This window comes from Apteryx mantelli, chromosome 2, assembly GCF_036417845.1.
Source record: "Apteryx mantelli isolate bAptMan1 chromosome 2, bAptMan1.hap1, whole genome shotgun sequence".
In the NCBI taxonomy this organism is placed as follows: Eukaryota; Metazoa; Chordata; class Aves; order Apterygiformes; family Apterygidae; genus Apteryx; species Apteryx mantelli.
Window position 1 is genome coordinate 45383331 of NC_089979.1, and position 18995 is coordinate 45402325.

The 18995-nt window shown below is 37.1% G+C and overlaps 1 protein-coding gene across 1 annotated transcript in view; it reads left to right on the top strand.

Moving 5' to 3' along the window:
• Nucleotides 1–18074, top strand: part of PKIA (cAMP-dependent protein kinase inhibitor alpha) — a 44737-nt gene extending 26663 nt beyond the window's left edge. The window contains exons 2-3 of the mRNA XM_067292344.1: nucleotides 11253–11430; nucleotides 16059–18074. Of these exons, the coding sequence (XP_067148445.1) occupies nucleotides 11280–11430; nucleotides 16059–16138 (231 nt within the window). The 5' untranslated portion in view covers nucleotides 11253–11279 and the 3' untranslated portion in view covers nucleotides 16139–18074. The remainder of the gene's footprint in view (nucleotides 1–11252; nucleotides 11431–16058) is intronic.
• The last annotated feature ends 921 nt before the right edge of the window (nucleotides 18075–18995 follow it).

An 18995-nucleotide genomic window follows, 5' to 3' on the forward strand; every position in this document is an offset into this window, starting at 1 on the left:
ACAATTGCTAACTAAATATTAGTATATTCAAGTCACTTCTTAGTTTCCATCTGTTACCAGCACATAGAAACTTGTCAGCATTGTTAAGGACAGCTCTGTAAAATGCTGATTTTTCAGTCCCAAGTGTTCAAAATGATCCCAGGTCATTAGGGATTCTTAAGGGAGAGGGGACGTTGTGTTTTGCCTCTTCTATTTTTATTTTCTTATTACATTCTTTTTTTTTTTTTGTGCAGGCTTTAAGATTCATATTTTCAAATTTACCACTGCAAACATGAGGCCTTTCTTTTGTTTTTTTATGATAGAAATTCCTTATAACCATTTTTTTGTTTTGTTCTGTTTTTTAACAGAAGTGATCATAAATACTACAAAGTATAAAATGCAAATTGAACGGACTATGGGACTTCCCTGTCAATCCCTTTCTCTCCTCCAGCTGATCATTCACCATTTTCAAGTTTCAGGCTGCTTGGTTATCGTGAAGGAGCTGCTGTAAAATGTCACCCTTCTTAACCACTGGGCCAGGGTCTCAACCACTTGACTTTCAACAGTACTGACACTGATTTGCATCTAAGCTGTACTTTTGAATATTGGTGGTTTTGAAGAATAAATACTTGAAAGGCATCACTCTGGGAGAGTTACATCCACTAACCATTGTTGAATCATGTCCTTGGATAGCTTGGTTACCATGCATGTATGTGACTACACATATGCATATGGCAGCTGACTGCTTTATACCACTTCATGCCTTTATTTTCAAGAAGTCTGTTCCTGTGCCTACCACAGCCTACCCTTCTTAAGACAAAGTCATCTTCAAGACTTAGGATCTTGGAAGCAATATGAAACTTCTGCTCTATTCCCCTTCTTTCTTTTAAAGACTGCAGGCAGATTTGAGTGCAGCTGGTGTAATTGAAAACACCAGACTTCATATCCATGTTATCTGGGTCTGGGAAACATCTTTCCCTTCCTTCCTTCAATTCTGGACTAACACCTAGTTCTCCATAGACATAACTGCTGCTGGGCATGCTAAAATGGATGACAACAACAACAGCAAAAGATAAGGTATTTCCCAGAAGTCCCTTAATCTCTTTTGTCCTTTTAGACCTTCAGCCTGCTACCTAGTAAGAAATTTGTTTGGTCCCAAAGCATGTTGGACTGACATGCTTTAACAGGAGCCCTGTGTTTATACTGCTCTATGTAATGTTGCAGGACTGAATTAACTTAAAATACCCAAATGAGTCATCAATAAGAAAACAAAACATGCTCTTCCACCCTTGCGGCAGCAGTACTGGAAAGGACAAAGTCTTGGGACTGAAAGGACAAAGCCCCAGTTTATGGCATCTGTTTTGTGATTTTAAAAATTTGGAACCTTGTCCTAGGGAGTTCTGAAATCAGCTTATTTTATACTGAATGACAAAATGGAATATTTGCATATAGGTTCCTTCTGTTGAGCAGATTACATTTATAATAGACTGCTTATAAAGAAGGTTTGTTTATTTTTGTCTGACTGGTAACTTATTCTCCATTAGATAAAGATTTCTTCCCTTGAATGAAGTACAGAATAGGAACAACAAATCACAACTGAGACTTTTTTCCCCCCCCGACAAAGAAATATATGACTCTCATACCTGGAGAACATCTGGCAAGAATATAGCAATATTGAGATGTTTATACCTCCCTGTCCTAAATGCAGGATATATGTCTTGAGTTTTGCTTGCAATGGTTTCTGTCACCTTCGGTAGCTAGCAAGACTTTCCAGGTGACCACTGTCTAATCTTATGGTAATAATCTCAGTGGTCCATTATAAAAAAGCAGTAAAGTACTCTTGCTGGAAGCAGGTCTAAAAAAAGCACATTTGAGATGATGATTATTTCAGGAAGTCCTAAGTAGGCTATGCTGTTGCATAGCAACAGAGCCAAGCAGCCCTTAGAATCTAAAGCAGTCAGTGAACGCATGGGAACAGACAGCAAAGATGACAGAAACCTTGAAAAAATGTAAGGTTCAGACTAAGAGAAACCAGAGTGAAAAGATGTGCAGTATAGAATGTGAATTTATCATACGAGATATAGTAAGTTGAAGTGATTCTGTTTTCTTAAGTCAAAAAAACCTAAAATGCTGTCAGCTACATTGTGCTTCTTTTAATGAATATCTAGAAGCTGAAAAAAAAAAAAAAGAGGCAGAATGTTTGGTGGCTGGGGAAACTAATTCAAATGTAAAGTAGATGTTAAATGCCTGCCACAGGAAAAATATTTGCATGGGAAAGTTGGTTTTATTACTGAGGAGCCAAAAGTTGACCAAATATACCATGAATCAAATACTGATTAATGTGTTACAAGATTGTGACACAGAAAGATTTAAATATTTTTATTTATATTATTAAAAAGCTGATTGTGTCATTTTCACAGGTCTCCAAGCTGGCCCAGTGTTATTTATCTTTGCAAGTTTTGAAAAGCTGCTAGTGCCATTGGGTGCATTGTTGGCAAACTCCAAGCTTGAATGTAAAATATCAAATCTTAGCAGAAGTACCACCTAATACCACAGCAAATTTGTTTTTTGCAAGAGCTAATCTGTTTTTTAATAAAAGAGAATGAAGGAATAAATATTTAATGTTTGGTAACATACAGTCGTGGATTGTCTTGCTATCAAAAAATGCAAATTCCCTTCCTTCCCCTCATTCCCCAGTATTAATTGCTTCTTGTCACTGCCCAAGAAGCAATAGTAATAACCTCAAGCTATTCTCTTCTGGATGCTGCAACGTATGCAACATAGTGAGTCAAGGGCTGATTGCATTCTTTGCTTTAAAAGAGGGCCACATGCTGTCAGTTGAGCTATTGCACCAGAACCTATCTAAAAGATGCGTGACACAACAAATCTCTGATAGCTTACTATGTCTTCAGGATTTGAGGATAATGTGTTGGCGTGGGGGGTGGAGATTGCTCTTTAAACACTTTCTAAGCAGAGTTTAGAGATAGCTAATCTGTGGAGCACTTGGGTGCCTTGAATACTTGATAGCTAGACCACGCATAGTGCTGGAACATTGAGGAATCCTAGCAAATAGGTCTGGAAGAAACCTCAGGAAGTATGCTGGTTCCCATTTAACTGGAAAAATACACCACAAAATGTGCTACATATTGTCTGTATGCCATTTCTTGTTTGATTAACACCCCCCCCTCCGCCCCCAACAATGAAGTTCTTTGCTCTGGCTTAGAAAGCAGTTGCAATAATAAGCTAAAATCTAGCAAGATGAATATCTGCAGAGAAACTATGATGTCAGGGAGAACAGGTCTTCTGTGGATAAGCATTTATATACGCTGAATTTAAAAGTTCAAGCGGCCAGAATCCTTTTATGTCATCTAGAATAGGATCAATCTCACCTAAATTAAGACATGTGCAGTAACACTCTCGGCCCACCTTCTAGGTATCCTTTATACTTAGTAGAAAGAGGTAAGCACCTCTACGGTGCTAGTTGCATTCATTCTAAAACAAATGCTTATTATAGGTCAGATGAATCACTGCATGTAAGTACCTACCTACATATGTATACACAGGCATTTAAAATTAGTCAAATGAATCTCATTCTTAGCTCCTTCCAGAACAGTAAGTTTCTGTCTAAAATTGGACATCTAAGTCAGGTGACAGCAAATCATGTATGAGTGGCTGCCCATTATTGCCTTTGTACAGTTGCTCATTGTGGTCTACAGGTCTAATTCACCAAAGGGCTTTGCTGTAGGACCTCCAGTTAAAACTTGGCTAAAATTATAATTTTTCTCAGTTCAAAGTTGTCTATGAGAATTATTACAGTGGCTTACAGCAGTTTGGTCCCAAAAGTTTGCAGGCTACTGATCCAAGACAGTTCAGGTTTTTTGTTCTTTCCCCCCCTCCTTAAAGCTGTACCCATGCTGCTGTATGCAGCAGTGGCTAGGGAGGATGTAGCAGTTACAAAAATAGTCACTACTGTGGTTATAACAAGTTTAACTCTAAAGAATAGATGCCATAAACTTAGGTAGCTTTTCTAATGAGAATCAACTTTGTCAATACCTTTAACGCACTACTGGCTGTGCAGGCTGGCACTTGTTATTGATGGAAGTATCTGTGAGAAGGAACTTGCTTGCAGCATGAATCCTTCTGAATCGAAGGCAGAGTCAGGATGATACAGAGAAGCTTCATGAACAAAGCCCATATGGCTATTTTTTTTTCCTCCAGTAAACCTCCTGGTGCTAAGCAGACATCTACTGTACTTTTTTTGCACAAAGGCTTTTCTTTTTTTTGCACAAAGCACTTCCAAGCTTCCAATTTATCTTGAATTCTCAATGGACTGGGCTTTTCCAGCTATCCAGCAGTTAAGGAAGTGCTCCTCTTTTCTGTCAAAGGGTGTATTTTGTGTCTTCATACTCTTCCCTGTACTTGCCTCTCCTGTCATCTGCTTTGCACCCAAAGGAGTGCTGCTGGACTGCCATATAGAAGCCCCAGTGGATAGGCTTTCCCCAAAGGCCTAAATGAGAACTTTCATTCCCTTTGAATGAAACAGTGTGTTTATTTAAAATACTATATTAAACCTGCTCCTTGGATAGAAGCACCAAACTGTTCTAAATAAACAAACTGCAGTGCTGTGAATCTGCCCTCATTCGTTCAGAGCCCTACAAAATCAGTCTTCCCACAGCTCAGCTGGATATGGGAATGCTTTGTAGGGCTGCCAGATGTGTCACATGAAGAGCTTGGCAGCTCCAATCTTGCTTGAGGCCCTGATCTGTCTTTACAGTTTGAGATGCTATAGCAATATGATCAATCATTCATAGAAGGTCTCAGAAGCCACATCTTGAAGTGATGGTTTAACCCTGTCCTTCCCCTCAGAAGCCAAGAGGTCCATTCACCAACTGCAAATAAAAAAGCCATGTACCGGATTGATGCCTCTTTTATCAAAGGTATGTTTCATTTACCATTCAGTGATTTCTTATTTAGGAGGGAGATGATACATCCTTCCTATATTTTAGGTCATGTCAACAGCCTCCTTTTAGGCTGCCCATATAATCAGAACAAACCTTCAAATACCTCTGTGTTTTTTAGCATGTAATGCTCCATTAGTGTATAGAATTAAAAGATTAGATTGAGAAGTGACTACTGATGAGAGATGGTAGCTCACTTTCTTCCATTTCCTAAAGTAAAGTGTCCGTGTGAATACTTAAATATCCTGATTTGTTTCCTGCATAGGTGTTTATTTCAAATTACCCAAACGTTTTTGTTATTTATAATTACTCCCAATAACTTCAAGGGCTGTCTGTGGGAATGAAAATTTCTGCACTATATCTTTCCAAAGAATCAAGGTCTGCCTAGTGTTGCTTCATTTGATCGTCTTTGCCTTTTTTGTTTGTTGTTGTTCTTATTTCCCTGCCTATTTTTATGGAATAGTGGAAGAGAGAACTGAATTTGTGGACTGAAAGTAGTAGAAGAGAGACCAAATTGTTACGGTCATAGGCTTCATGAATTTTGCCTGAACAAGGACAGAGTAAGAATTTAATTATTTGGCCTTTACTTCAGTAGACGTCTTCAGTCAAAATATACTAAAACATCACTTATAGCTAACACAGAAGTAAAACATATTAGCTGTGTTTATGGTCTCTTCACATACGCTATATGCTGAAGGATATCCAAGTAGTAATGCTTCAGTAATGCTTTTTTAATGCAGACTTAGAACAGTTTCATAATTTATTCTGGTTGAAAAATCTAGGTTCATTCTCTTCTTTGTTTTGTTTTATTATTTTATGAGTTGATGTTCATTTAGATACTCTTTGTACTAATAGTACTACATATATTATGTCCACAGTAAAAATAAGCAACTTAAAAAATGCTACATGATCTGTTCCACATCTCTATTTTATAGATTTAGGCACTTTAGAAGTGTGAGAAGTGGCAAAACTACATACAGGATTTTCAAAGAGCAGATTAAAACACAAATAAAATACTAGCTAGCTCACTTGCTGGCACAGACATTCATATTCTTTAAAGTGGTATCTTTCACTTGTCCACAGCCAGTTTGGCTTTCAAGGGTCAACAGTGTTTTCTTGCTCTGCTGATGTGTGTGCCTATCTAAAAGGAGTACTGTTGTATAATATACCGGGTATCATCTCTTGTGGGAGAAGTATACTTCTGTTAAATAGTTACTGTTTCATCAGCTGTCAATAAAGCAGAACATGTATTGGATGTAATCTAGGTACAAATTGTTGCTTCATGTGGCTTGGAGCTATCTCCTCACTGGAAAGAGCCCTGTCTCTAAGCTAAGGCTAGATTTGGAACCAAAATTTATTTTAAAAGCATAATTATACACCTTCTCTAAAACAGACACACTATTAAATGACAAGCTCTCTCTCTTTTTTTGTTCCCTTATGAAAGCTGAATATAGATAATTATATTTAAATAATGCACTGATCGTGATACAACATTTAGCAGCCAAAGCCTGTTAGAGTTTTATATGAAAATCCCCTATTAAACCCCATCATTAAACATATATGGAGAAAGAGGGGGAGTAAACGCTGAAGGATCATACCTGTTTGTCTTGCATTGCAAGTTTGCCAAAAAAATGGCAGCTCTTCTTGTGCTAGCCAGCAACATATGCCAAATCCCACAGACAAGCCATGTGTTAAATGCCCATTCTTATTCTCTCTTCCTTTTTTATAGTAATAATAAAGTAACAATTAGCAAAGGTACTTTAAATGCCTTGGAGTTCTACTAGCTAGTCCTTAAATAGATTAAATTCAACAACCTTGGTACCACTAGCCCATAAACTATAGACATTGATTTTAATTTATGTTGGTGTGTCACATAATTTCTGTTCTCTCATTTCCAAACTCTTAAGAATAAAGTCACTGTGTAAAACCTTGTTTTATTGAATTATTATGGAATCCAGTCAAATTGAGATTTCATTCAAAGTCACCACTTTTTAAATTTTTTAATAAAGAACCTTGAGAGTTACCTTGAGGAATGTGGGGGTTCTGTTTTATAGATAGGTAGATAGATAGATAGATAGATATAGTATGAAAATGGAAAATTTAACCCAGAAACTGGGTTGTGGAGATCAAGAAGTATTCAGGGAGCTTTTTGAAAGCACAGATACTGATTCTTTCTGTACCTATTAATTATACTGTTTTTGTCATACTTCAAAAACTTCTTTTTCTCCTCCAGAATTCTCTGGATACTGGTTCTACTCCTCTTGATGTTTACCAGTAAAATTTCTTCAGTTTCCAAAGGTATAGAAGTAGGCCCTTTGCAGGTGTAACAGTGTGTGTTATCCAGAATATCCATTAATAATATACAGGTATCTTATCACACTAGCTGAAAATCCAAGAAAGCAAGTCTTTTGCGTTTGTTATGCTTGTTATGCTTATTTACCTTTCTCCCTTTCCTCACCCTCCATAATTCTTGAAGTCCTTCACAAATTCCTGTAGGAGGAAGGAGTGGGAAGGGGAAAGGGACAGAAGTCTCAAGATACCCAAGTTGCTAGAACTTTTATGAAAATAAGCTGAGGAAAGGAAAACTGCCCTCTGAAAATCCCCAGTGCTGCAACACAAGCTCTAACTCTTTTATCAAGCAAAGTGACTCTACATGGAGCAAAGGCAAAGCACAGTTGGGGAAACTTCAGATGGGATGTTATCTTATCAGTTACCAAGGAATCCAACCCTGAGACAGCAAGTTTCATTAGTCTTGATGTTCACAGAACTGCATTATTAGTTTGCCAGTTCAGTTGACAGAAGCAGCCTTTTTGTTTCAGCTGAATACCGTGCAGCAGAATACCTTCCTGTAGAACATCAGAAAAATTGTTCAGTGACTGTTTTTGCAGCTCTTCAACGTTTTCTTAAAAAATAAATAAATAAATAACGGAGTTACTGGGACTGGAACCAGAGTCTTGTACACAGGAGTATCTGTTAATGCAGTTAGTTAGAAAATTCAAATTATGTTTATGGAATATTAGCAAATTCCACTCCTTCCACAGAGACTGAAGAAGTGAGGGGGTTTTGTTGTTTTTGTTTTGCTGTTTTGGAGGGAATGGTTGGTTCAGTGAATAAATTGCGATTGTTGGGCATGGAGCCATTCATTGGAAGGGGAGCTCTCCAGTGATGTCAATGAAGTTCCATATTTATGCAGTAATGTCTCAAGATAATGCCAATACAAAACAGAATGGTGTTTGACATTTAAGAGAAGATACAGACAGGAAAATTAGGAAGTGTTAATAAATGTATGTTTGGTAACAATCTTTTTTGATCAAAATGTTGCTAGTAATTCCATATTGAGCCTATAGAAAATGAACCTTTCAAGTAATGTTCTCCACAAGCACATTTTCTACTATTTTATAGCTTGTTTTATCGCTAAAATTAAGTAAGCTTGATAATTCCCCCAAGTTCTCTCTGTGTTTTTATGGAATCTTTCATGAGGAATATCATCTCTCAGAAGAGTACCTTGTGGAGTGCAAAGTTTGTGAGGTCCAGGGAATTGCTCATGGAGTGCAACAATTTTGCCAGGCTTCCAGCCCTGCAGCTTATTCTACGTTGGTCGTGCACATCTCTGCTCATTCTGTTCCTGGCTCCCCAGAGCCAGGATGCAGCACTGGGGCATGGCTGAACCCTGGGATAGAACTGATGAACTCTAACGTGGGTGATATACATCCTACTGACATCCTATACACCAGCCTCGTTGCTTCAGATCAGAAGGTAGCTGAGGAGGTCAGGAGGCTTTCCTCTGTCCTCATGCAGAGTCTGGTCACTTTAGGCAAAGTTAGGTTAGGAGACTGATATATGGCTTCCAAAGGAGTAAAAGAATATTCTTCTCTGTCCCCCCTCCCCCCCCCCCAACACACACACGCGCAAAAATGAAATCAGCATCTTTGCAGGAGTGGTAGCTGACTATGACTTCAGACTTGTGCTATACTAACACCAAAATCCAAGCTGTACATTGATTAATTATAGGTTTTGCACTTCCTTTTCTACAAGCCAGTTGCAATAACAGGCATGGACAAATATAACTCAAGTTAAGTTTCACTCAAGGTCTTTTGTCTTCTGATCTTGCCAGATATGATATTCTTTGCTAAACAGGTCAGATGATAGGTCTGGAGACTTGTGCTGGTTTACCTCACGATAACAAGTGTCCTCACTTTTTTTCCTCATTTTTGCATGCTATATGCTTCATTACCATGTGGTTGATATATTTGGCTTTGAAATATCTGCAGCTTGGGGACAGAACAAATGGTAAATTTCTTACTTGCTTCAGTATTCTTACTGTTTTTCAAAAAGAGAACATTTTAGAGGAAGAAATGCACATACTCTCATGCCCATGAAGGCGTTTGTTATTTGAGAGGCACTACACCATTTTACATGTGTCAGGCAGGCTTTTGGTCAATGCTGACCTCTTTCCATTCCCTGGGTTTTGTTGTTTTTGTTTCAAAGCAGTTTCTTGTTTAATGGCTCTTGTTTGTAGAAGTAAAATTATCCTGTCGGTCATTCAACATTTGGCATGGGACCTGAAGCTTGATAGCTGCAAACTTCTTTTTAAATAAGTCAGTCTTGCAATGATACTTGATACATTTATATTTAGTCTAAATAAAATATGATGCAGAATTCTTTTCTTGATTTCTCAAATAACCAACAGGTACACCCTCCTAAAGTTGACAGTGAAGTTGGGGAAGTTAGGACTAGAATGAAGATGAAAGAAGAAAGGACAGGATTTGTGAAGATAATTCAGAGCTGAGGGTTACGAAAGGGTTGTTTGTTGTATCTTATGTATCTGTTTTAAAAACAGATAGGTGTTTATCAAAAAATGAGGTTTTCTAAAGGAGATGAGATTGAATCTTTTGCTGCTGCACTGAGTCACTGTGTTGAAGAATGCCGTAAAAGCATCAAGGTCCAGCAACTGCATACAGTAGGACTAGGTTAAAAAGATTTGTACACTCTATGGAAACATGAAGTTTCAGCTGCTCTAAAATAACAGCTAAACCTTGTCACTCCATGCAACTGTGTGTAATGTTGCCCTTATGGCCACGTCCTTTCTCTGCAGTATGCAAAAACAGAGAAGCACTGCTTAGAAATAAAGGAAGTATATAGCTGCAGGCATGCTGCTTTTGTGTAGTGGTTCCCTCGTGCTTCTTTTCTTCAGAGTACTGCTATAACAGAGAACTTATCTGATTTCCCTCCTACATCCAAAAAATAAAAGGGGAGGGACAGTTACATTTGAAGCATGGTAATCTAGCTTTTTGCAGAAATCCTTAAGTTAGTACAAACAAAGCTACCATAAAAGAAGCATGATCAGTAAAACAAAAGCTTGTCTCTCCCGCCCATTCCTGCCTCCCTCCTCCCTGGTCTCTCGTTACAATTCTATTTTAAAAAAAAATCCCAATACGTCAGCTACTCCAGCAGGGATGGGAGTATTTCTCTGAGGATGAAATAGGAGTTTCCCAGTGTCTTTGGCATTATTAATGCATGTCATCATGTTATTCCATAATAACATTATGGAATGTCATCATGTTATTCCATAATAATATGAAAAATAGTTAGGTTCCTATGAAAAGAGGTTCTGGGCTGTATCTAGCTTATGGACATAGCTTTCCAACCCCTGCAGTGTAGTTTAGCTCTTCTGTTTGCTCTAAGTTAGCATGTCTCCACTCATTTCAGTGACTTAATGATAATGCATTCACTTTGGTGCAGCTACCACACCAAAAAAATTAATTGAGTCCCAAGAGGTCTATATACAATGCCAAAATTAACCTTATTACAGGAAAGGAAAAGACAAAACTTAGCTGGAAGAGCACTGTGCACAAGCACACAGATCTGCCTCCAAAAGCATTACCAGTTTGTACTTTCTTACTCCTTATGCTTTGCCTGTGCAGAAAAGAACTCTGTTCCACCCCCTACCTACCTCCCACTTCCCAGCTAATATTAAAAGCAGAGACAGCTCTATAGAGAAATTGTTATGTTGCTGAGGTCATTGCTTTTATAAAGTACTCACTAGCACTTATGAAGCATGTAAAATGAAGTTGTTTAGGTTACTGTTGAATACAGATTGCACAAAATCCACACACCTTTTTTTTGCTTTCTACTCCATTCCTTCTCTAATTTCTCCAAGTTCTGATGAGGCATCTCCTTTGCTTACTGCATACCTGGTAAATTGTAAATGCTTTCCACCCCACAGGGAGGACCATCTAGTTTTCTGTTCCTGTTCTATAACATATTCAGTCTTCTTGGTGTTCTAAATGTTGGTGTTTTTTTCCTCTCATCCAGGTACTGCTATGTGGATATTTGTTAGCAATGACTGATGTGGAATCTACATATGCAGATTTTATTGCTTCAGGAAGAACAGGTAGAAGAAATGCACTACATGACATACTTGTGTCCTCTACAGGTGGGAACTCTAGTGAACTAGCCTTAAAGTTATCAGAGCTTGATATAAACAAGGCAGGTGGGTACATTTTGGTTTTATTATTATTATTTAAAACTGCAATGAAAAAGTAGTACATAAAACATGGTTTATGTGCATGCATTATTCCCTTCTCCCTCACCAACAAGACTCAAATGTTTTATCTGCTATTGTGAGATCAGCTGGGGTTGCCGGCAATGCGAAGTCCAGATTTCTGAAATAGGAAGGATGGTTATTTGCAAGTACAGCATATTATTAAAATAAGAGAAGACTTTATGCAGTGAGTGGCTGGTGGCAGGGTCCATGTAAGAATAAATCTTATGGAAAATCAAATGTAAGAAACAAAAAGAACTAGTTTGGAAGGCGTTTATTAAGACAGACCCAACTTTTCTTGATAATCTTTAATAGAATCTCTCTGTTTTGAAACTTGCAGGAGAGACAGTGTCTCTGCTTAAAAGGTTATTGTAAAGGTTAATTTTGTTTTCAGCTGCTAGAGGACACAGCAACAGCAATGCATTTGTATTTGTTTCACTTGGATCTTTGTTTCCAGCTGAATTGTCTCTTTCCCCTTTCAGCTGGTACTTTGCCCTTCTTTTAAAGTGATCAGCACTAATACACTCTTACTCTATGTCTAAGATTACCAAAATTTTAACACGTCATGCAGCTTCAGTTGGCAGGAGAAAGGGACAGTGTATGGTGAAGAGCCTTACACTAAATAAAAATAGTTATACAGTAGCTATTATTGTAGGTATTATTCAAAATGCATAGTGCCAGTCTCCTTCTTCCTTCTTCAGTCTCACATTTGCACTTATCAAAACAGTTTTTGATCTTGAATACTTAGAAAATGTGCACTATCCCTACTTTTCAATTAAGCTGTTGGAATGATTACAAGACAGAGCTACATTCTCCTGTGAGCCATGAGAAGAGTATGACTTAGGGCCTGTAGTATGTCAGTATAAATTTTGTTTGTGCCATTAGCTCTGTAGTAATGAGAATGGTTAAAATAATTATTAGCCTAAGTTTGAATACATAATTCAAGAGTCTATTTAGTTTGTCCCTTTTGCTGCTTAGGTAACTGTTAATCATTGCAGAAGAGTATTCAAAGTGGCTCATAGAATTATGCCAGCATACCTTTTGGGAAGTTATGCAGTTTGAATTAGATACAATGAAATATTCTTCAATTTTATATTATTAGTACATGTAGGTGCTGAGCAAAAGCCTCCAAAACACAAATATTTGAAATGTATCGCATTATCATTGCTATATTACCCTATCCTGCCCTTCCAAATCTAAGAGACAATAAAAAAAATAATTATGTCCCTAATTCTAGTTCAGAAGGTGCCAGTGCTTGCAGGATGTAGATATGCCTCACACCTGGCAGGTCAAGAAGAACACACATGTTCAGGGGTTATATGTTTGGAGTCCTATTTCATGCAAGGTATACGTCAAATAATTTATGATGATAAGTACCATTGCTACCTAATTATACAAATATAGAGACTTAAGTTTTGGGGGGGTTCATTATTTATTTATTTTTATTACAGCTATACTTGTTTTCTTGCAAAAATGCAAGTGCAGTTGCTTTCAACTGCATGGAGTAATGGCAGTGTAAGATAACACAGATGAAACAAAGAAAAATGGTTATTTATGAACATATGTAAATTAAGCTACCCAAGCATATTTAATACCTTCACTTTGAAAAGCCTGCAAATACATTTCCTGTAAAGAACAGGAACAGCTTCAGCAATAGGCACAGTGAGACCTTGTAGACAGACCGCATGTTTTCTGTCATGCACTATTTGATACCTGAAGGAAATGAGTGGTGGTTAATTCCCACCTTGAAAAGCCACCCATGGATAATCATGAGGTGACTGCATAATTATGTATAATGTGTATAATGACTGCAATATTCTCCCTTCAAAACAACTGCTCTGGTTTTCTTGGTCCAGAATAAGCAAGTAACTTTCCAATGTTCACAGAATGGACGTACTTACCAAACTGTAAGTCAAAATGTAGGCTCCAAACTTCTCTGTGACAATGCAATTTATATAAACTTAGCAAAAGTTCCACTGTGTACATCTGACAAGTACAAAACCTCAGCAGAAATCATGAGGCATCTTTATCCTTAGTAATGACTGAAGGGCAAAGAAAGACTTTAGTAAGGAAATCAGCTCAATCAACTCTCTTTCAAGGTAAACAGTGCAATTCCAAGAAACTTTCTATCCAGATAATCTTACTGGTGATTGTAGCTAAGTAATATAAAGTGGTAAGGAAAAAGTGCACTGAAGAATGAGCACCAGTCTCTGCAAGTCTAATCTCTAAAACAAACTGCCACTTTTCCAGGTATTTGCGGACATACCAGAGAACACAAATTCAGTGCAGAAGTTGAAAGGAGGCTTGTAAAAGGAGGCTACTGTAAAAGCTGAGATGGTCCAACCATCTCCGAAAAACTCGGAATAGTGGAGTTGCTAATGAAGTACAGAACTGGAACGAAGCACTGATGTTGAAGTTTGTCATTAAAAGTGAATTTAGATCACAGTAGAAATGCTTTAGCTATAACTACTGGGAACAGTGGTAGGTATTGAAAAGTCAGTAATGTTCCGGGAGGAAAAATTAATTAAGAGTTGCCCATTAGAAGAAGTAATAAAAGGTGTTCCTAGGTTACTAACTCACACAATTGTGTTGTGGCTTACAGTATGTTATTATTTCACTTGGGGGTTTTTTAACTCTGCCTATTGGAATCAAAATGCTGCATAAGAACCACAGCCCTTACTCTTAAGAGCTTAGAGTCATCATGTTTTGAAGGAAAAATGATTCCAGAGTGTGCTTAGGCAATTTTTGGATTCTTAGAACCCAGAAACAAAATTATTTTCTCAAATATATTTTAAGACCTTTGTCAGTAGAAGACAGTTGGTAAGACCAAGGAAGCGTATTATAGATTGAACAGATTTAGACTGGTGAGTGTGTCGGTGAGTTGAGAAGATCTTTGAAGAAATGGTATATTAGAACCTTAGTTCTCTTTCTCTAAATCTTGGTGCACTATATTTAACATTTAGGTAGTTACCTGTCTAGGCCTCCTGTCCAGATGATTTTTATTTTATACACAAATACCTTGCAAGTTTTTTTTATCTTTTGAATTTCGACTTTTTTAAATAAGAATTCAGCAAATCTTGAGTTGCCCGGAAGGTATAAGATGCATCAAAGACTCCCTAGTCATCAGTATGAATGGAGTACAGAGCAGGTAAAAAGGAAATCAAATATCAGATTCTACTCATCTGTACTGTTGCAATAACAGAACAAATGTAGGAGGCTTTGTAGAGAGTGTTTGGACAAGTCAGGCAAAAGGGATTTTCTGTCCAACAGGAATTCACATGTAGATCCATCCTGTTGGAATCATTTGTCTGTGGGAGATAATGCTGAGTAACAAGGAGCCTCATGAGTTGATTTGATAAAATTCAGGTTTTCTGAGAAAGTGACTGGCAAAACATTTTTATTTTTAAGTCAACCCATAATGAATAGAACAAACCTCACTGTTAGTAAGTTAACATTTCATACAACTTTTCATTAGGTTGAATTTGATAATTACTAATACTTGAGGCATTCTGCATAAAATGCAGCTACCAAGTCTGAGCTTTTTGCAATAGAACTTCTTTCCATTAGCTGCTGTTTCATGTATGTAGAAAAGAGAAAGTGTTTATGGTGTTTCTTTTAATAAACAGAAATAAAGCTGTAAATGTACAGTGCAGTTTGAAATTGGGAAATGATAAATACCTATATTAAGGTCTTCCTTCCTTCTAAAGACATGGTTTCAAATAGTGGAGTGGCCTACAAAATAAAGTATAGATTAAAGTTAAGAGGCACTGTTACCTCCACTTCGGCTTTTTCACAACTTAGTCCATAGCATTGTCCTCTCAAAACTCCTGTCTTAAGCCATTTAAATTCAAATGATTCAGGATTCTCCTAAGATACAAGATAGGTCTCATTTCTTATTCAGCATTATTCCTTACTATTATGTACCAATAGCTAATTACTGCAATGTTCAGGGACTTCTGTCTTATTTCCACTTAGCTTCAGCTTCCAGCTCTCTGAACATGTTAGGTCTTGAATCATTATGCAAAAGATATGATACAATAGTTTGTATGTTGGTGCTTACAGACCATTATCAAGTCACCTCTTATCCTTCTGTAGACAGTCCTTAGGAGTTATCTACTCACTTTTGTCACTGTAAAACATTTTTCATTTCTCAGATCGTTTTGTGGCTTGCAGTGAGACAGCTGGACTGAACACCATGATGGAGTGTGGTGCTTAAAATGAACACACACAGTGTGGATCTGTTGAAGTTGCATCTCTTTTCAGTAAACTCTGTTCAGATTTGGGGTTTCTCCTATATTGTCATAGTAACATAAATATGCAAAAATACCCTATTACTTCTGGAAACTTCTTTCATTTCATATTATTTTAGGTGTTACTTGAAACAATAGTGGGAGATGCAGCTAGGAATTTGATTTTGAAGGTGTCTTTTGAAATGCGAAATATCAATATTTCAGTAGTAAGAGATTTTCTATTTAATTAAAGATTTTGGTTTCACTTCAATTTCTTTTTGTCAGACTGATGGATGAATCTCTGTATTCTGGAGTGGATCGCTCATCTTTTTTCTTGTATTTTTGCAGAAGGAGAAGGAGATGCACAAAGAAATCCAAGTGAGCAAACTGGGGAAACCCAAGGGGAGGCAGCAAAGCAAGAAAGCTGACACCCGACTTTGACCGAATGGAACAGCTGTTGGATGTTTTCAGGGTACAAGAGCATGCTGGAACAAATTTGTTTCCATGAGCAAGCCTATGGAAAAGAAAGTGCATGTGTCTTCACTGCTGGAGCCCACTCAACACAATGTTAAAAATGGGGGTACAAGCTGTGGCAGAAGACAGAATTTTCTCTACCTCTGTCATTAGCAATGGTTGAACATGTATTGATTTTTGGGATAGCATCATCAGATGGATCTCTTCACAATGACTACTTGATGGGAACACTTTTAGAAAGTAGAACAAACAGGTAAATCTTGTAGCAAATGGCCTTTGAAACGTCAGAGGATCAGATTGTGTATCTTAAGCAAAGGCTTGTGTGATCCTCAGAGTTTAAAATTCTCTGGCCAAAGTGTTCACCCATTAAAAGAACTGTAAAGAAAGCACTGTTTTTAGAACTCTGCGTCTGTGTTTTACAGCTCTGTTCTTTACAATGGTTTTTGTATTGTACAACTTAGATGCACCACACTGCCCCTTCTCAACTGCTTATGAAGAATATTTCTGTTACTGTGAATTTTTCTACCACTCGTTTTGAAAGGGCTGTTTTTTGCATAATGTGGTGATGTGCTCATGATAGATTTAAAATGTCAACAGCTAAATTAATTTTGCCTAAACATAAATGACTCAGCAAAACTCTAATTTGTTACTTGAGCCTTCAAAACGATTCATTAATGTGAATATTTTGGTGTGTTTTGTGTCCTTGGTACAGTTTTGCCACTTGCCTGTAGTTAGTTGCATATCAAAGAGTTAAACTGAATCTTTTACATTATTCTTCCCCTTTTTTTTCTAATTTTACTCCCAATTTATTAATCTTTCTCCAAACTATTTTTTTAAAATGGTAGTCCAATTATTTTACTATTATGGTAGATTTAAGAATACATTTATAACCTTATACGGTTTAAAATTCAAACAAATTCCATGGTGCTAGAGATTTTTCTGGTTCACATTGTTAAAGATGGGCCTTGTTTACACATGAGAAAATAACCAGCATAGTTATTGCCAAACATCTATTCTGGAATGATTTTTAGATTGCAGAGTAGTTCAACTAGTGGATCATGGCCTGGATCCAGCCATTGGGACTCTTTGCTCTATTCCTTGCCTTTGCCTCCGTTAATCAGGCTGTTGAGTTGAGGCACAGACGGTTACTGATGCACCATGCACAACCAAGTGCCAAGTGCTAGAAACTTTCACAGCAACCTTGTGGCCAGGATGGGGACAGAGAAGTGAGAGAGTTGGCATCTAGCACCCAAAAGACTGGATTTTTCCCATTTCAGCTATTCTGAAATGACAGTCCAAATTGGACACTCATTGAAGTACCAGGAGAGCTTGTCCATCCAGAGGATTACCTAAAATACCTATAAACAAATAACCTATTCTGCAGTAACTATGCTGTTTGACTTCCCCCCTCCTCCTCCTGTGTAGATGAGGCCCAACATGAGGCTGAATACTGCAAAATGGGGCAGGTGTGCCTCTCTGTGACTAAGGTGAGTATAGAGTGACTGACAAATAAACCATGGCAATCACATAAGCACCAATCGGAGTCAGAAGATCTTCTTTTTCTTTTTAATAAGAGGAGGTGATGTCACTTTCTTTATATATATATTATATATATTATATATATTTTTCTGTTGTTGGTGGTTTCAAATGTTATGCACTTTTTAATGTTTGTAAACTTTTACTAATTAATAGTGTGATTGCTTCCTAAATAGATTAATCATCATTTAACAAAACATCTTTATGGCCACAGCTGTTTCTACCATATGTATCACAGTACTTGTCATTTGGAATTCTTTTGTGAGATGTGTTTAAAAACAAACAAACAAACAAACAAACCTCTGATCAGTATTATGAGCTCATTTATTAGTGTTAATAAATAACAAACCAGCAGTATGCTTGTGGTTCATTAGTGTAATATTAATTCTTTTACCTGTTATTGTTTGGAAATTAAATGCCTTGCTGTCATACTAGCTGACAAATGCCCCATCTCCTTTGTGACAGAAGTAGTCCATTTGCTTTGAAAATACTATTACCCTTAAACTAATTAGTTGGTCATTTGTTTCTCTTGGTGTTCCTTTCAAAGTTAACATTTTTTTTTCATTGCTCCTTAATCTGTCCTTCAAGTTAAGCAAAACCTGTTTTCCGCTTTGTATGGGACTAGTTAATTTCATTCTAGCACTAACACTAGAAAGAAATAAGATTCTAGGGCCTTTATATAGTGTTACTTTACTGACAGTCCACAAAACACCATCACTAAAGAGCAGCAGTTAAAAGTAATAGTGGAATAAGTAATTATAGTACATTAAAGTTTTGGTTTTCCTTATTCTCCTTCAATGCTTTTCTTATTTCAATACATTTTCTTTCTTTCAAGTCTTCTATGTTGTGAAATAAAATACATTTGAACCTATCTCCTCTATTTCATAGTTGTTTCTTCCCTCTATTTCTCTTCTTGTTTTCTTTTGTTTTTAAAGCAGACACGGAGACCTTTGTGGCTTTTTGAAGTGTGTCTCCTTGATGGAAAATAGCACTATTAATTTTAGTAGAGTAAAAGGCTATTTATGGTTCTCATTCCCCAAAAGTATATGAATGCTTGTTTCATCACTTGGACTCTGCTCACTCTCTTTATCTGGGGTATTTCTCTAGCATCTATAAGCAGGCCTAGCTTTACCTGAAACAGTTCCAATAAAAACTACGTACAAACATCAATGTGGAGAGATGTATGGCCATCATAGCTATATACTTTTGCACAGTTCTAGGGAATGTTCTTAGCCACTAAAACTCATTTGTTTATACCCCTGAATTAATAGCATG